The 18787-nt window shown below is 38.6% G+C and overlaps 2 protein-coding genes across 2 annotated transcripts in view; both read left to right on the top strand.

The window, feature by feature from the left end:
• LOC134811459 (trichoplein keratin filament-binding protein-like) overlaps window positions 1-5356 on the top strand; it is a 36897-nt gene extending 31541 nt beyond the window's left edge. The window contains exons 12-14 of the mRNA XM_063818294.1: window positions 2870-3045; window positions 3818-3961; window positions 4860-5356. Of these exons, the coding sequence (XP_063674364.1) occupies window positions 2870-3045; window positions 3818-3961; window positions 4860-4883 (344 nt within the window). The 3' untranslated portion in view covers window positions 4884-5356. The remainder of the gene's footprint in view (window positions 1-2869; window positions 3046-3817; window positions 3962-4859) is intronic.
• Window positions 5357-10030: 4674 nt separating this feature from the next.
• On the top strand, window positions 10031-11017 carry LOC134826846 (uncharacterized). Its single transcript, XM_063839349.1, has one exon. The coding sequence runs from the start codon at window positions 10031-10033 to the stop codon at window positions 11015-11017; it is 987 nt and encodes a 328-aa protein (XP_063695419.1).
• Window positions 11018-18787: the final 7770 nt, after the last annotated feature.

Raw genomic sequence — 18787 nt, 5'->3', positions numbered from 1 at the left:
CCTACCCCTTTCCGTTGTAAAGCGCCGACCACACACGCAGCTAAACTCCTCTGCTACATCAGAATCAGGGGTCGAGAGTTCTCGACTGTTTGTATAAGTCCTTTTCTGATTTGTGGCAGGACGTGGTGGGTGTCCACAAAGCCTTTATTTTTCACCCGGGCAACTCGTCCCTAAATAGGGACTCCCGGAACCTTAGAGAGGCAGGAGGCGCAGGACCGATGTGGACTGAGGTCTCCGCTCGTTAAAACCCCATCACACCTCTCTATTGCAGTAACCGCTGCAGGCACGGATCTCAACCCAACCCAGAAGCCAATTCCAAGCGTAGCATCTGTTCAAATCAGGTGGGCCTTACCCCACGGTAGCTGGCCAATCCCAGCAGTATCATAAAGTAGCATAGGGTAAAGATACAGTTAAACTGCGAAGGCACAACACCAAACCAACCCTAGTCTATCTCCCAAAAACAACCTTCTCCTGGTCGGCCATGTCCCTCATCCTGCACTTGACCCCCGCAGAGGTCACAAGCCCATCGGAGCACAAATGAGCGAGAAACGGGGAAGCCTTAGCTACCGGGCCAAGGACTGCATCACTAGCAGCGAAATACGGATATACCCTCCCTTTTACATGCGTTCAACCGGCACCCGAACCACACGCTGTTTCTTAGACATAACTTCCCACTTACATCAGTGTCTTCTCGCGTCAACTGGCATCGGCAAGTGGCGACACTGTGTAGACTCAACCCTGAGCTTGATCAGAATCTTCAGTCACAAACCTGACACCGTTTCGGGGCTTTCATTGCGATACGGTTTTCTGTCAGGTGCCCCAGCAGTCTCTCTTGGACCACCATCTGATCTGACAATCACCCGAGGATACCTGCTAGAGCTCGCGATTTACGACGAGTTAGCTTATGGCACCTCTGGCTGTTAGGTGAAGTCATAAAGCTCAAACAGCTCTCATCTCCCACTCTCTTTTCCTAGACAGCAGATAAATCCATCTTGAACAATGGGCTGCATCCTTCCCACAAGCTCTGACCAACTTCTTGAGGGCTCTCCCAGTCAGACCAATCTTCCTTGATGCACACTCCAAACTTGCTGCGACCACACCTCTAGCACCAACCTCAACAGCAAAGCTGAAACATGACCACCCATTAGCTTGTATTTCCGCTTGTAGACTGTTATACCGATCAAGCTTCAGCTCATGGGATGCAGCTATTCTCTCTTCCGACGGTACTGTAAGCTCCCACCAGATTACTCTCTTGGAAGCTTTCGAGAAAAGAACCAAATCTGGTCTTAATCTGGTCGTTGCTATATCCGACGGGAATTTCAGCTGCTTATCCAGGTCTGCTAATACTATCCAATCAGTGGCCCCACTCAGAATCCCAAACTCACTGACTTTCGACCTCTTCACCTCCTTAAACCTCCCTCCTGCTGGAACAAACTCAATGGCTTTCCGAGTGACACAAGAACTCTTCCTCTTGTTGACTATCCGCTCACAATGGAATTTAACTTGGTCTGCTATTTGTTTAAGCACCTTATCGTGGCGCCATCGGTATCTCCCTTGACTTAGTGCCACAGGACAACCAGCCAGGATATGCTGCACAGTTCCCAACTTGTCACCACACAGCTTGCACATCCCATCCTCATCCTCGCTCCACTTGGATGCTAAAGCTGGTGTAACAAGCGTGCCATACACAGCACTAAGCAAAAAACCGATTAATGAGTCCCCATACTTGAAGAGCGTGTGCCAGCTCATGTCAGTCCTTGTCACCAGCTCTCTCCAATTACCCCACCTGGACTGCATCTCCAACGTACCCAACTGCACCTCTCTTTCCTTCCTGATGTTCTCCTTAACCCTATCCAACACCTCCCTCTGCTGATTTTAGACAAAGGGAAGATTTTAACAAAATTTGTAATGTGTCAATTATTGATAATTCTAGTCCTAAAACTTTGGAAGTCCGTGAACATAAATATATTCAACTACTCAAGACTTTAAAACCTTTGGGAATTAACACTGTAAATCTTTTTGGCCTTCCCTTACTCCTAACATCTTAATTTTAACTTTATAACCGTTTTAAGAGTGTTCAGATTTTTAAAGGAATTTTGGGTTTTAGTAACTTTTTACAATTTTTAGGTCTTATGTCACTGAAGATGACGCCTTGCAACATGTTTGACGATAGCCTGTAGATTGATAGTTTGATCTCAGTATTTACAACAATTCATCTAGTTTGATCGATTCAAAGGGAAACAAATTCCTCTATATCTCATGGGCATTGGGATAAAGATTTAAACAACACTTAATATTTTGTCAATGCTCACAAATGATATTATATATGATATGCCTAATGTTTAGATATTTGTGAACGAATTATTCTATCTCAACACAACGCAATACGTGGCGTATATTGAGAGGCTTGGCCCTTGTGTCATGTTACTCAAACTACCGAATCGAGTCACATGACACATAACTTCGACTCACGTCATAAATCACCATGGGTGCTTTTGTGGTTAAACGAGAGCATGATCTCACATGACACATCGCACAACGTCACGAGCGATAATATCCTGGGATCTGATCAACTGTTTCCACTCAAAGAGATTGCACTGTGAAACGAACAACTTGGTGGAGTCCTGGAACAAGAAGTTCTCTGCTCTAAAACCTCTATCAAATTAGCCCATTTTTAGATAATTTGTGAAAGAATTATTCCATCTCAACACAACGCAATACGTGGGGTATATTGAGAGGCTTGGCAGTTTATTTGAGAGGCTTCAGATATTAAAGATTGGGAACATAATATGAACCTCTAGCTCTCTTTAACAGTTTTCGCTCTCTGTAGAGGTTCTACAGTGCTATAATATAACAACACAATTGTCAGGTCGTGTAGACCAGCTCGCTCGGAAACAAGACGAAGTGAGATCACGACAAGATGAAGCACTGAGAGCGAGGGAGGAGCTGATAGATAACATGGAACTGTTAGCCCAGGAAACGGGCAGACAGACTGAGAGGACAGCCAGACAGAGGGACGAGAGGAGACGAGAGATTGATCATCAGGTCTATATTATAATACTACTGTAATATTACGGTTCATTAATTTGGTTTAATATCGCATGGGTCTAGCGGTAAACCGTGCACTTTAAACGTTTCATCATTAACCGCAAATTTTATGGCTGGAATTATTGTGATAAGCCTTAAAAACATTCCCGAGAATTAAATCATGCTGTTTCAATTCATCTATTATTATACATTTATCACATGCGATATCAACATTTTCAAAACTCGGCACGAGGCTTGCCGAGTTAGCGAAAGTTTCGATATTTCCCGAGGCTTGCCGAGGGTTATATCGACATTTTCAAACACAAGGCTTGCCGAGTTTTGAAAATGTTGATATCGCATGAGAAGGCATGTGATTAATGTTTTATCACACTTTCTTTGGAGCAAAATTTGGCCTGGAAAGCAGAATTTGATCAAACGTTAGTTATGAATCCCACCAAAGACATGTCGAACTTATTATATAATATGACAGTTGTATCGGAGTTGTGAGAATGCCTAAACCATTTAAATAACACGAAGATAACTGTCAAGTTATGATAATCTGACTAAGTAGTATTTATATAAAATCGTATTTTTTTGCCAATTCACGTTGCTCATCCTCTTTGACCACGACAGATTTGCAGTTTTACGAACTGTGAAACGTCAATCTTTAATACACCTCAAATAGCAGCATCATTTCTAAGTTACAGCGATTACCTGATCAACAATCAACATATGTAAAATCACTTGTCAGAAAGTAAAGCACAAGTTTGTAACACAGTAACCACTCTAGAATACGGAACGAAGGAGAGCGGAAGAAGACGAACGTCTTGCGGAGGAGGCACTGCGAGCGGAGGAGGGCCGCGCGGCAGAGGAGTACGCTCAAATGATACGGCAAGAAGCCAACACCATGACAAAACGCGGCTACATTCCCAGAGTAAGACACTCCGAGTTTAACCCGTACAGAGTTTACAAATACCCTACCTCTGACGACCATACTCCACAGTTCCCCTTCCACATGACAGATAGACACAACCAGAATACAAAGAACAAATGGTCCTATCAGTTACCCATGTGGGATTCTCAAAAACAGACAGACCGACTGACGAACAAAGACAAAGGAAAGCCTCAGGGACATAACCGACGAACCTCACCAACAAACTGAGAACTAGTAAAGCTATGACATACGAGGGGGGGGATGTAATTCAACTATTAAGGCCAGAGGGGGAGGGGGTAATAACATGTAAAGATGACGGAGGGGGAGGGGGTAAGAATTGCTAAAATTTTGATTACGCAATATGTGAACGACTCCTAACAGAGATTAATTTAAGTACTTCTGCAAAAGCTATTGATTACTTCCAATACCCCGCCTCAACCTTTTATTAACTGTTAACCGGCAATTCATTTGATCAACTCAAAGTTGATTACAGGGATAATTATTCGTTAGTAGAGACTATCATTACCTCATCATGAGACTGGTAAACAGCGAACCTCTCCAGGATCTCAACTTAAAGTTGAATTACCAAGAGTTGCTAAAAGGTTGAGGTGGAGTATTGATCGATAGCTTTTACAGAACTACTTAAACAGTCACGTGAGAAGTACTCAAATCCCAAGAGTACTATACAGTATTGCTTCATAGGTCACGTAATGCTTATGGTCCTGCTTACGTTTTGACCCGGAATTCGGATAACTGACGATCTAATCGGATTTTAACTAAACAACAAAACCCTAGTATTCTGTTCTTATCTGGGGCATCTTTAACATGTTAAAGATGTTTAACATGTTGAATGGTCTGCTATTCATTTCAGATCCCTTATTAAATAACACATTTCCAGGGCAAAAGAAACGCATGGATGTGAAGCGTCCCACAAGAACTCATCATCTTCATATCGCTAATCAGTATGTGGAGGATAGTTTACGACATGATCGCTTGAATGATTTGATAAATGTGACAACGAAATGGGGCGCCTATTATTTTCGTTATTATTATGCTTTACGGTATATGTTTTGTTGTATATATAACTAGAAAGAAAAACCATTACTTATTATGTACAAATGATTTGCTGTAAAATTTTATATTAGATGTTTTCTTAAATTATACACATACAGGTTACAGTTCCATATTTGAATTTATACATCAAGACTTTTACTCATGTTGATTACTCTTGTTTCCAAATATTTATGAATCACAAAGTTAAACATGATAAAGCCTTGCATTTTCAACAAGATATTTTCAGTGACGCTTTATTAAAGATTATATTATCTATGTCATGCATGTCCGGAATTATATTTATAATAGTGTATAATAGCCACGTGTATATAATTATTTGAACTTGCAGAGTTTATTTAAATCAATATATAATAAATTAAGGCCAGAGGGGGGGGGGGGGGGGGGGGGGGGGTAAGGGGTCAAAAACATCGACCAAAATATTATTTTCTAAATCAATATAATTTTTGATGACAAAAACATTGCTGCTATTCACATATTTGTAGCTGCTTAACTTTTTTTAATAATTGAGGTTAACCGATTTACACAAAATTGACTATACAACATTGAGGTTAATAAAATTGAGGTTAATATTTTATTACACTCCCTAATTTTTTGTTATTTCGGTCAGCAAATGTTAACTCTAAATTTTAGGCTCATAATTATCAGAAAAAGTAATTTCCAAACGTGATTAAATGAGGTTAACCTCTTTTTTTAAATATAGCGAGAATAGATCAAATGATAGAGCTATTATTTTCATCGTTAGTTTACGGTATACACATTTCTAAATAGATGACATGTTGATTGACTTTCTTTTATCTTGGGAAAATGAAAAAATGAGGTTAACCATCACATTTTGGTACCGTAGGGAATATACATACGATTCTTACTTATGTAATGCACCACAATATCGCAGTGAGGTATCTATTGGTATCACAATGCCTACAACTATAATCACGTGACAAAGGAGATTTGAACTGACTATATTTTAGTAGAAGATTTTATCCGTAAATGGCTAAAAAATGAGGTTATAACCTCTCATTTTTTGAATATCTGACCAGTCAAATACATGTTAACCTCAAAAACTTAATCGTTACACTGTGGAAATGTTTTACTACATATATAATAACATATTAATAAACCAATCCCAGTGTAATATGGTCTAAAGCGAGGTTAACAACCAATTTTTTACTACTTTTAAGCAGTAAGTGTTTACAGGAAGTCTTGGTTAACCTCATTTTTTACAATACAAGGACATTAACTACTGAAAGTGGCTAAGATCATTTAGGGGATGGCCAGGTCTGATCAAGCAAACGTTGTTAAGTGTATAGAAAGTCCTAACTAACGAACTGTGATACATTCCAGTGAATATTCAACATTTTGAAAACACTAAATTGCATCTATCTCAAAACACATTTTGTGACTTTCAGTTCCTTAGTTGAGGAAACCAGCCACCCCCTGATATTGAGATTTGGTACAGTGGTTCCTTGGACAATTATCTAGACATTAGATGCAGCGATTTTTTTTATTTGACTCGTTTCTCGAATTATGAGGTTAACCAGCAAAATTTTCCGAATTTTTGACATGATTAACCTCATGATTCGAGAACCGAGTCAAATAAAAAAGATCGCTGCATCATAAATGAGGATTATTTTCCAAGGAACCACTGTACCAAACCTCAAGATCAGGGAGTGGCCGGTTTTCTCAACTAAGGAATCGAAAGGTCAAAAAAGTTACAGCCGTTTAAAGATCCAGTTTAACATGTAATTACAGGTAAACCTCAAAATTTAGCGCGCGATATCTCAGGAACGCAAGGTCAGATTTTGATCCGGTTTTTTTTTCTTCTTGTTCGTCTCGAGCAGATATTATCAAATATGTGAAAACTAGAAAAGTGTCATTCCCCCCCCCCCCCCCCCCCCCCCCCCCCCCCCCCCCCCCCTCTGGCCTTAAAGTTAAATGGTTTAATTTGGGTAATGGGCACACAATGATATCATTCGCAATCTTCACGCACTCTGTAAGCAGCTTTTAGGGAACTGGAAACTTTATATTCTACAGTCTACACTGTATAGTAGTATATACACTGTGTAGTAGTATATTAACTACACTGTTTTATCTAGTAGTAGTAATAAAGTAGCATACTAATAAAACGGTCTCTAAGGAGGGGCTATTTTTAACGTGATTATTAAAAACTTGATGACGGCGGACTTAAGTGAACTTGAAATTAAAGGAAATAGCTTTTCAAATGTCGCTGCATTTTTAAAATCTTGGCCATCCCGGTAACCTCTTAAACTAAATTTTCATGTTTGGGGAAAAATATTTTCATGTTAATTTTATGAAAGTGGTGCTACTGTTATACGTATCGGTATATTTATTTCCATCAGTCGGTCGAAAAGTTACATCAGTTGGATTACCATATTTGGTCGATACTATCTATGCTTTGTCCACTAGCTACATGTAGGTTTACTTTTTAAATAGTTATTATTCTATAATTATAGTGGAAGAGCAAAGAGAGTTCAAGCGACCAAATTTTGTGATTTTCGTCTTTCAACCAATTTTTTGAACAACCTTTCAATCAACTGATGAAGGCACTTATACGACAAACTTATAATAATGACCGATTTGAGTAACGATTATATTGCGATAATTAATTTATGTTCGATCACACGACACCTGCTAATATTTCGATTGTTTAACTTTTATATTTTATAGTCGGATTTTGCCGTCCTAACTCGGAAATGATACTGAATGTCTGTACATCAAAAGCAAGTTACCAAGGTTACTAACTAGTTACCATGGTTACACAGTTTATATTATGTATGAAATATAAGAAGGTGTCTGCTCACAAACGCTAGAGTAGCAGCTGTCAGAGCGGCTGACTGGGAAAGCACTCACAATTCCGGCTTTTACTAATTCACTCGTACGCCAGCCCGGTATTAAGTGACTTGGGTTTTCTTTCTCTTTTTGGTAAGAAATTTCCAAGTCCTTGGAGAGCGATCAGTGCAGGTACCACAGTAAAATTCCTTTCTCGTAGTTCTCACAATCAAGTGGGCTACTATTCGACAGTACCTTGCTTGTCGAGACTTTAATTCATTGTCTTGATTCTGACATAAATGACAAATAATGCTGTCATAATCATATCATTATCTATCAACGCGCCGTCTTATATCACAGTGATGGCAATAGTAGAAGCTCTTACGGGCAAAAAGACGTGTTTTCTGCTACGAGTTTAGAGACCTAATCGCTAATAAAACACAATAGTATGATGTCTAAGGATCGATAATATGTTAAGAAGTATAAATTTGGCCTTATTAGTCACGTGCTATACCAATGCGCGTTTTAAACTTTGACAGTCTATCAAGTCTCTAGTGGGCGTTCTTGGAGTGCTAGGGCCACCAAACTTTGTAGGAACACTATAAGGGTCAATACCAAACGATTCTGACCTGTTTTGGGGCAATCCGACGAGTTTTAGTAAAAATTTCATTTTTGTTCATTCCGTTCATTCCATGATTCAGGGAGCCTCTGGCGACAATTTTGACGTCAAAATAGTTAGTAAACACATCCCCCTACACCGTGAAACCATTTCCAGCACTCTGAGACTACTTTAACAGACTAAAATGACCGTATCAAAATGCCTCAAAAACCGTATCATCTGGTTCCACAATTTCCGATTTATCTTCTGTTTGCCGCGGACGCGATACCTAAAACCTAATGAAAGCTTACGGCGCGGCTGACATTATCATGCTTTCAGGGGCGCTACGTTTCAGGCGCGCTACGTTTCAATACCACTCGTAGGTGGGCACACCAGTGTTACTCTAAGGCAAATAAAGTGATTAAATTCATATTTTGTCAGCAATAAGATCACATAATTTTCTATTTGTTGTGAAAATATGAGCTAGAACCGACATAATCTCGCTGAGTTATAGCTGTTTGAAATTTATGATGAACGCGCGGGTGCCAATTGATAACAACTAAATGCTTTTGCGCGTAGTGCGCGTCGAAAATTTGGCAAAAACGCTTGCGGAGTGACAATATTCAAACTTCGATAAAGTATATGAAGTGGGTACTTCTCGGAAAGGAAAAATTTAGACAAACACGATGTGACTATTTTTGGGTTGATTTAATACAACTGCAAAAACTTATTCAAACTTCAAGCAAAAAAGTCAACATTTTTACCACTTTTTTGGATTTTTACCTGCGCTAAAATCGAGGGATTTGTTTTATTTTTATACCATCTTGTGCGGCTGTCTTTTAGCTATCTTCATGCAAGTTTTGCTGACATGCCAACAAAATTAACTTGCCCAGATTATCAAAAAACATGGTTTTTTGGCCCCAAAATCGGTTTTTTTGCGATTTTAACCGCGCTAACTCAGTCCAATCATCTTGAAACCACTTTTAATCGATTTTACGGTCAAAAATACGTCTAGTAAGGTGTATCTGGGGGCCCTACGGTATCGAACAGACAATGCCCGTAAGAGCCTCTACTACAAGCATGACCGTTGCTTTTATACATTCTAATTTGATATTGAACAGGGTTTTGGTAGATACATGGGGAAATACGGAATGGGAGTAAGGAACGAAAATGGTTCTAGATTACTGGATTTTATCTCAGAAAATAATCTGTTTGCTGTGAACACTAGTTTTATACAACCTAGCAGACGTATTACATCATTTACTGGTTGGCGGAAGGATTGGTCGGCTGGTCGGTACAGTAAGAAGACACTGCCTGTATACTCTCAAATAGATTACATACTATGCCGAAATAGATCTAAGTGTCTTTTGACTCAATCAAGAACTTATGCTGGTACTAAAACATTTTCAGATCATAGACTTGTCATTGCTCGCATCAATTTCAGCAACATTCATCTTTGTTTCAAACCTAAACAACGTCGTGTTCCTTCTTATAATATATCAGAACTTGTAAGCAACAAAGATATGCAACATAAATATCACTTGGCCCTTCAAGGCAAGTTCTCAAATTTTGTGACCAGCAACGATCCAAATGCCGACCTTCAAAATCTTATGTCTCATATTCGTGATGCTGCCAATGTTTCCATCGGCCCAAAACCTAAAGCTCGCTTGAAACATCACAGCAGTGATGACACTCTCAAAGAGCTTGTTGAAAAGCGTCACGATCTCCGACAGCTACTTAACAATAATCAATCTCTTGATCGAACTACATTGAGGTCATCCATCAACCACCTCACTAATAGTATCCAGAAAAGATTAGTTGAAGTGAGGTCTGCTCAAGCTGATCAGACCTATAGTGATATTACTAACACAAACGATTCAAGGAAAATGTTTGAAGCAGTAAGACATCTTCAGAAAAGTAAACCACCTAATAACTCGATTGGTGTTCATGATGAAAATGGCTGTTTGATTGCATCTGACGACATGAAAGCTTCTGTTGTTAGAGACTATCTCGAAAAACAGCTGACTCGCAATGAGCAACCTCTCGAGCCTTTTGAGGGTCTACCACGTGCTCTCAATGTCCCTTTTACTGGAGTTGAATTACATGCAGCCACCTCTAGCTTGAAAAATGGGAGGGCAAATGGTCCCGATGGAATACCCAACGAGCTTATTAAGTACTCTAATAGTACAGTCCATGAACATTATGCTGGAATCATAAACAGTTGTTTCGAGACACATACTTTCCCCATTTCCATTGGAGAGGCTACTATAACACCCTTACAGAAGCCTAAAAAACCTATTGGTCCCCTGAAGAATTTACGTCCACTCACCTTGTCCAATGCAGCCAGAAAAATTCTGTCTATGGCTACTCTTAAAAGGATAGAAGAAAAAGTGAACGCCTTCACTGGTCCATGGCAGTGTGCATATAAACGCGCTCGTTCTTGTGCTGATATTGTTTGGTGTCAGCGAGTTCTACTGTCAGTTGTCCAAAGGAAGAAATGGGAGTATCATCGCATGGACATTGATATGTCTAGTGCGTTTGACACGATCAAACGCACTACGATTCTTGAACTCCTGAAACTGTGTGGCTGTACTTAGGAGGATGAGCTGAGGATTGTCCGGTTGTTGTTGTCCAACACAAAGCTACGGGTGAAGGTAAATGGAGTTCTTTCAGCTGAGTTTTTAAGTCTCCTTGGAGCTTTCCAAGGTGACTGTCTATCCGGCTGTCTGTTCACCCTTGTCTTGGCTGGTGCTTTGAATGGACTATAACAATCAGTTTAGATAGGCCGATCCCCCCGATTACTATTGCTGGCCTTCCACTTGACACTGAATATGCTGATGATGTTGACTTCAATGATGAAGAGGAAGACAACTTGAGAGCTATTTTGCCCCAGGCAACAGCTATACTCGAGAAATGGAACCTCTTTGTCAATGAAGACAAAACGGACTTCACTCATGTTTATTTAGCTAGTACGGGTGAAGTCGACAGTGATGGAAAATTAGTGTCGGGGAATGAAGCATGGAGGAAAAGTATCACTCTAGGGTCCGTCTTGTGTAGCAAAGCTGATATTCAGCGTCGCATAAACCTGGGATATGCTGCCTTCAACAATTACAAGAAGGCCTGGAGTGATAAACTGCCCCTAAACAAACGTCTAATCTTACTACATATAAAGCGAGACGATATATATATATATATCTGTGCCATTTTACTGACACCACAGCATCAACTTTAACGCGACTTTCCGCAAAAACCGTAAAAGATATACAACTGGAACTTTTTTGGCTGGGTCAAATGCTTTAATGGCCTTCAAATCAGCATGAAAAAATAAAAAATTGGCCAAGGAATAATGATTTTAGAGCCTAAAATTTGGACCCCCAAGTGGTGTCAAAAACGCCAATTAAATAGGTAATAATTATTTTAGTATTTTGAGTCTTGACACCGTTTAGGGTTATATTATACGGGTTCCTGCTAGTACTGTATAATGCTTTAGTCGTATCGGTTCTTATGTACAACTCATCCTGTTGGGCCGTCCCCAAAATATTCCTTGAAAAACTAGATGTTGTTCACCGCAGACATCTTCGCACTATTTTGAATATAAAGTACCCAGGAGTCATCTCCAACAAAAACTTGTATAAACGCTGCAATGCTGAACCATTGTCAGACAAAGTGGCCCGTAGTCGGTGGAGAATGTTAGGACATGTTTTGCGGGGTCCTATTGACGGACCAGCGTTTTCTTCCATCATTTTTGCCATCAATACACTGGACTTCCCAGGGAGAAGAGGAAGACCCCAAAGCAATCTATTCTCGCTGATTGTGCATGATTTATGTAAAAGAAATCTTTATTTGAATAATATCTTTGACCTGCATTATCTCCGTAATTTGAGTTATGACAAGAGATATTGGCGGAATTTGCAATGAAGTTTTTAATATGTTTAGTTTTTGTTTTAGGGAAAGATTAGACTTGGGCGTTGTTTTTTAACTATCCCTTGTTTAGAACTTTGATTTAATAATTAATAATAATTTGATGTCAAAGATGACAGGAATGAAAAACAATTATGTGCAAAGGTTTTTAAGAAACTTGCGCAAAATATATAATCACAATGCTGGCAAGCATGACCGTCGCCCTTATATTCACAATACTATTTACCCCCTTTACTATTTACCCACCTTTACTATTTACCCCCTTTACTATTTACCCCCCTTACTGCTTACCCCCATTCTAAATCGATGTTAAAGATGACAGGAATAAGAAATAGTTATTTGGAGATTTTCAAGAAATTTGTGCAAAATACGCGCCAGCATGTTATACGAAATTAGGTAAAAAACCCAAAATCGCCATATTCAGGTGCCTTAAAAACCACGTTAAAAATGAGTAAAAGATCTGAAACTTTGCAGGGTGTCTAGACGTTGACCAAATCGAGTGTAAATGAAATTTCAAGTTTCAGGAGTATCGGGAAGTGGGTTTCCTGGAACCCCTGTTTTAGAACAGATTGTCGTGAAGTATAGTATAGTGGTATAGACGCTTTGGCAGTCAATTGTAGCCTACATTTAAGTGTCCGTAGATTCAAAAGTATAAACGATACAGTCATCTCCAACCATAGGTCTTGAAGATAATCGTTTACACTTTAGTTTACATTATATCAAAAAACAATTTAACGTCATCGTCACCACTTGATGACGTCATCAAATTAAGCGTTTTTAAATCTTGATTATTGACAAAATAACAACTTTTCAAATCAATTTAAAACCATTAAGGAGTAATTTTATTCAAAATCTGAGCAAATTTTCATCTAAGATAATTGTTCAAGCATTCTAAAAATCTACCGGAAAATGTTTCTACCTTGCTCCTTCATAAAGATACTTGCTATTGAAGTTAGTGCTTTTTTGAAGAATAATTTTATAAAAACACAAAAGTTGTGAATTAGTATTCTCTGGTGTTGGGCCATCTCTTGGGTGGTGGAGCTCAATTTTGCTTTTTAAAGGTCTAAATTGTGTTATAGGCTAGTTTTAAAGTTGAAAATCGAAAAGTTGCACACGTGGGGACACGCCCAAATTGATAGAAAATTGCTAAAATCACTGAAAATTATTATTTTCACGATTTTTATCAGCTTTGGAGTCCCGTTGTGATGCGAGTTCTTGCTAAAATATTCTGAAACTTTGCACACTTATTAAAATACATAAGAAATACGAAAATTCAAAATTTTACGGTGATTTGATATTGGATGCGCACGCAACGTCCGCTCAAAGTTTGCAAAAGGTGAGAACTTCACTCTCTTTATTTCGATTAGATTTAGTTCCTGCTTTAACAGTAACATGACAGTTAAATGACATTATATTTGAGTTTAGTGCCAACTTGATAGATTATATAGTTGCATATTCAATCAGTGATCGACAGATATGCTTACCTAAACACAAGAAAATGTTTTTAAAGGAAAAATTTCGAAATTGTTGAAACTTCCTCCTTATTAATGAAGATATCAGTTTATATTTCGACTTTATAAAATACTCTGACATTACAATCAAAAAGAGATGATATTTGACCAAAACCCATAATCATGGGTAGAGTGGACCGCTGCCAGTGTCTCTCTTTCCCAAACAAAAGGAAATGATATTAATTTGACTGACCGTTCTCAAATGCAAATTCATACCGAGAATGAAATCGGTCGCTCGCTTTTCCCATTCATTCACGGCTTACGAATTGTAATAAAGCTTATTGAATATAGGAAAAGCGAGCGACCGATTTCATTCTCGGTATGAATTTGCATTTGAGAACGGTCAGTCAAATTAATATCATTTCCTTTTGTTTGGGAAAGAGAGACACTGGCAGCGGTCCACTCTACCCATGATTATGGGTTTTGGTCAAATATGTATATATATAATTATAAATACGCGCCAGCACTGTCATACGAAAATTCGGTAAAAAAACCCAAAATCGCCATATTCAGGTGCCTTAAAAATAAAAAGCGAACGACCGAATTCATTATCGGTATCATTATGCATTTGCGGACGGTTATTCAAATTAATATCATTTCCTTTTGTTTGGGAAAGAGAGACACTGGCAGCGGTCCATTCTACCGGCCTGACCCATGATTATGGGTTTTGGTCGAATGAGTCTTATGCGAAGTTAAGCTCTCGCGTCGGAGACCATTAAATCAAATTTTGACCATTTCAACTACAGATAAATATACCGATACTACTAAGATTGCAAATTCGAGTGACTGAAATGATATGTGATAACTAATTTAACAGCAAATGGTAACATATTATTGACGTTATTTCCCCGACGCGATAAGAACCTATACTATGAAGTCTCACTGATATTAAACAGACTATGTGTTTAAATTGGTGCTGTCCGCCAACGCAATTTGACGTTAAAGCTGTCAAATTGGCGGAATGGCAGGCTGAGCGGCGCCCGCTGTTATAATTTTGTGCCACCAACCCTTAGTTCGGGATTAATGGTGTTTATAATACGCGAAGTATTTTCCTCACTCTCAAAGTGTAAAGGGAACACGAGACGCAGAGTTGTCTCAGTTGTCGATCAAATTTCCTTTCAAAGGTTACCCACGCGTGGCATTAAATGTATTCAGTATTGCTCCCACTAAATGTTCGATGTATTTTTGCATTGGACGCTGATTCCGAATCCCCTCCATGATGTTATAGGCTTGGTTAGTTTTTGTCCTACTAATAGTAATAGTAGGAAAAAGACTGTTATGGTCACCGTTTTGTTCGACTGCAAAACTGTAAAAATCAAAGTCACGTGATAATTTTTGGGTGAGCGAAATAATTGATAAAAAGAGCCAAAATTTATGTCATAGATCGAGCACATATCAACCCTGGCCTAATAATAGCTTCACTGATCATGCAACTCCAAGTGCAAATAAAAGTGGTCCCTAGTAGTAGTATTAACGCACAAGACACAAAGTATGATATTGTCATGTAGCAACAGCAAAGACGTGGCAGACAAGTGTTATAAGTGTTATAAATGGCTACAATTTGACTATACCCATTATAGCTTGTAGCTGCGTTTATGCTTTTAATTTTATGTTATAGGTACTTAGCACCTAGATCGAGGTGAACTGTAGATAGTGCGATAGAGTGCGATAGAGTGCGATATTACTGGGCCGCGCTCAGCCTGTCATTCCGCCTAATCTCTATTAACAACATTAAAGCCTGGGGTCCTCAGGTAAAGTGCGATAGAGCGGAGGCCAGTTGGTTTGCTCCGGCAATTAATCATTGGTGTATAAGTTAATAGCTTTAACTTTATTAGGTGTGATGTATGATGGAATTAACTGGTACTGCAGCTATTACCTTGCAGGAACCAATTATCAGGATCCGAACCAAGTCTTTAGACAAGCACGTCGAGAGCGAGCTGCGAGCGTGCTAAATCACTTTGTAGGTTTACAACCTACCAGGACGCGCGCCGAGTTGGACTCGTCGACGGTGGTCAGATATATGGAACAAATATTTTACGAGTATCACCCGTTAATAAATCACTCTACAGTCGATCTTCGAGATTGTTCTAAAAGGGCCCCCGACGGTTGCAACCCCGACGGTTGCAACCAACTTCATTGCAATCGATGTATTTTCGGACGATGATTCCGAATCACCCCCCATGACATAGGGTTAAAATGCTCCCCTAACGAGATATTGGCGAAAAAATGTCTCGCTGATCACGTGATATGACCGTATAAGGAAGTTAGTCTACTTTCTCGTTAGGGTTAGGGTTTCAGCATATGTTTTTATTAAGGATTGGGTTAGGGTTAGGGTTGGGATCAGATTAGAGGGTTAGGGTTTCGAAAAGTCGTTCAGAACCAGCTAGAGAACGGGTTAAAAAGTCACGTGACAGTCGAGTGTAAAGTGATTAATCATCATCCCGTCGAGAGTAAGTCGCGTCGAGTCTCATTTTTAATTAGATTTAATTAAGTTGGTGTTTCTGACAGACGACAGAAAGTATATTTTATATTTATAAGTAATAACCGCTATAATCAATAATGAGTTGGCACAACATTTTTTGTCTCCGATCATTTTGATAAATTTGGTGCAGGTGCCAAAAGTTACCTTTTGACGAAAAATGGATAAATTTAATTGTTAATATATCGCTTAATCATTAATAATAAAATATAAAATGTTTATATATTATAAATGTCTATAAGTATGACTTGGAAAATATCAAATATTTTGAAATAATTATTACAGCCACAGGATCGTAATCAGCTTGGCCAGTCACAACTTTTGTTACCAAAATTACAATACTTAAAGGACAAAATTGAAAATGCAATTTTTTTCAAAATATTTTTCAAAAATTCATCCAAAAAGAAACCCTTGTCATTTGTGTTCATGGTTCATATACGTGATACGGGCAAAAAGGCCTGTTTTCTGCTATGAGTTTGGAGACCTAACTATTAATTGGACACCATAGTATGATATGCATACGTAAGGATCAAGAATATGTTTAGAAATATAAATAGTTAATAGGAGTAGGACCTTATTAGTCACGTGCTATAATACCAATGCGCGTTTAAAACTTTGGCAGTGTATGATATTTTTAGTATCTAGGCCAATATTGTATTTATATTCATATTTTATCATTGTAGCGCGATGCACTACTGGGTCGCGCGCGCGCATCCAATAATGCTTCTCGCAACCACAGTAGTGGTAATTCCAACATTCGAACTGCCAAAAAGTTGGCAGTTCAACTCGTTAGATCGCGTATTAATTTTACTTCAATTTGGAGTCGAGCGCTACGTCCTAGCATTATATATAGCTCGTTTCAGAACGAAATCTTCATTTACTCAATTTGTCCGCTGATTACGTTGGTTTTTGTACTGTGAATTGTACATCTGAATTATGTTCATTTATCTTCAATTTAGTTAAATAGTTGCTTTCCGTAACTGGTAAAAGTACACTAGTACGTGTTTCTTTGTGTTATTCTTACACAAGAAAGAGTTTAAACTTCAATACTAAGTTTCATGCAGGTAATATAATCAAATATTTACTAACACCGATCATCACCCATTATTGGTATCAAAGCCGTATGTTCAGCTGGATATCAAAAAAATTAAACCTGAAAGGCTGTTATTTTGTACTCGTTTAGGTGTTGAACTAGGAACAACAACTTGATTGCTAGCAAGAGATTTGAGTAATTATGACCCTTTAAAGAATTTTAAAGAACCTTCCTAGTTGCTACTTGCTAGTGCTTTGACAGAACAGTCGTGATCGCTGTATTAGAACTTGAAAATTTTGTAGTTTAGAGCGAACATGAGCTAAAATCTTTAGTGAAAGGGCTGATGACTTCAGTGAAAGGGCTGATGACTTCAGTGAAAGAGCTGGTACCCTGTCAAAAATATCATCTGGTTTCCAGTCTTGTTTCCAGACCTGTCATCTGGATTCCAGTCTTGATTCCAGTCTGGAATCCAGGCCTTATGATCTAGAATAAAACAAATATTTCAGAATAAAACAAATATTATATTCAAATCTCTTTATTCAACAATATTAAATCATTATAGAACCTAATTTGTGGCTTGATCGTTAAATGTTAGGGCTATTCTGTTAGCTGATGCTGACAGGCACTGCATGGGGCAGAGACTTAGGACCATTACGCTGGAGGCTTACAATGACCCTTTTTGAACCCCATGGCAGTGCTAGTTTTATTATGGTACAAATTGTAAATCGAAGTTATGAAAACGATCAAGTCACTCCTGTTTTACACTATCAACAGCTACTTAAAACAACCTAGATTGTACAACTCACTTTGAAGATTAAACTGTTAAGTGATGAGTGATTGGGCTCATTAAACATTTTAGTAGCGGAGACATGCGGATCAGCTTCTTGAGGTTCTAATAGTTCATTCAGACAAGAAGTTTTTTTTTTTCAAATTTAGTCGTTCAAGCTGCCTGAGTTCAGAAAGTTTGCCAAAGGGGCCCAGGTATTCTTGTCACCTTTACCCTGAGACGAGAGAATGACTTTTTTTACCTTTGATTTGAATACACCATGAGTGATTTCAAGGTCGTTCAGTGCCAACATCTGACGGAATGAATTCCAAAGGCAACTAGATTTGTAAACGAAACTGTTTGAGGGCATGGTTGTTATAAGAAGAGTTTCTTTGCCGGGTCTTTTAGACAAACAGAAAAGTTCAAATAGTGCAATTGGTGTTCGATATTTAAAGACTTTAAAAAGTTCATTGCAGCAGTGATACGCGTATAAATTATGCAATGTCATGAGTGATTGACGGGCAAAAATTGGCTTGGTGTGCTCTCTCTCAAAGAATTTGCTAGTAAGTTTCTGTTCACTGATAGGTCTAGTCCTAGCACATGTCATAAATTTATCAAGGTATGCTTTTTTGTCACCAAACATGATACGAACACACT

Source organism: Bolinopsis microptera, chromosome 2 (genome assembly GCF_026151205.1).
Source record: "Bolinopsis microptera isolate Bmic1 chromosome 2, MBARI_Bmic_1.0, whole genome shotgun sequence".
Taxonomy (NCBI): Eukaryota; Metazoa; Ctenophora; class Tentaculata; order Lobata; family Bolinopsidae; genus Bolinopsis; species Bolinopsis microptera.
The sequence above is the reverse complement of the archived record's forward strand: the minus strand, read 5'-3'. Positions and strand labels throughout refer to the sequence as shown.

Coding starts and splice junctions, on each gene's coding strand:
- LOC134826846 (XM_063839349.1), top strand. CDS start 10,031: ATGTCTCATATTCGTGATGCTGCCAATGTTTCCATCGGCCCAAAACCT.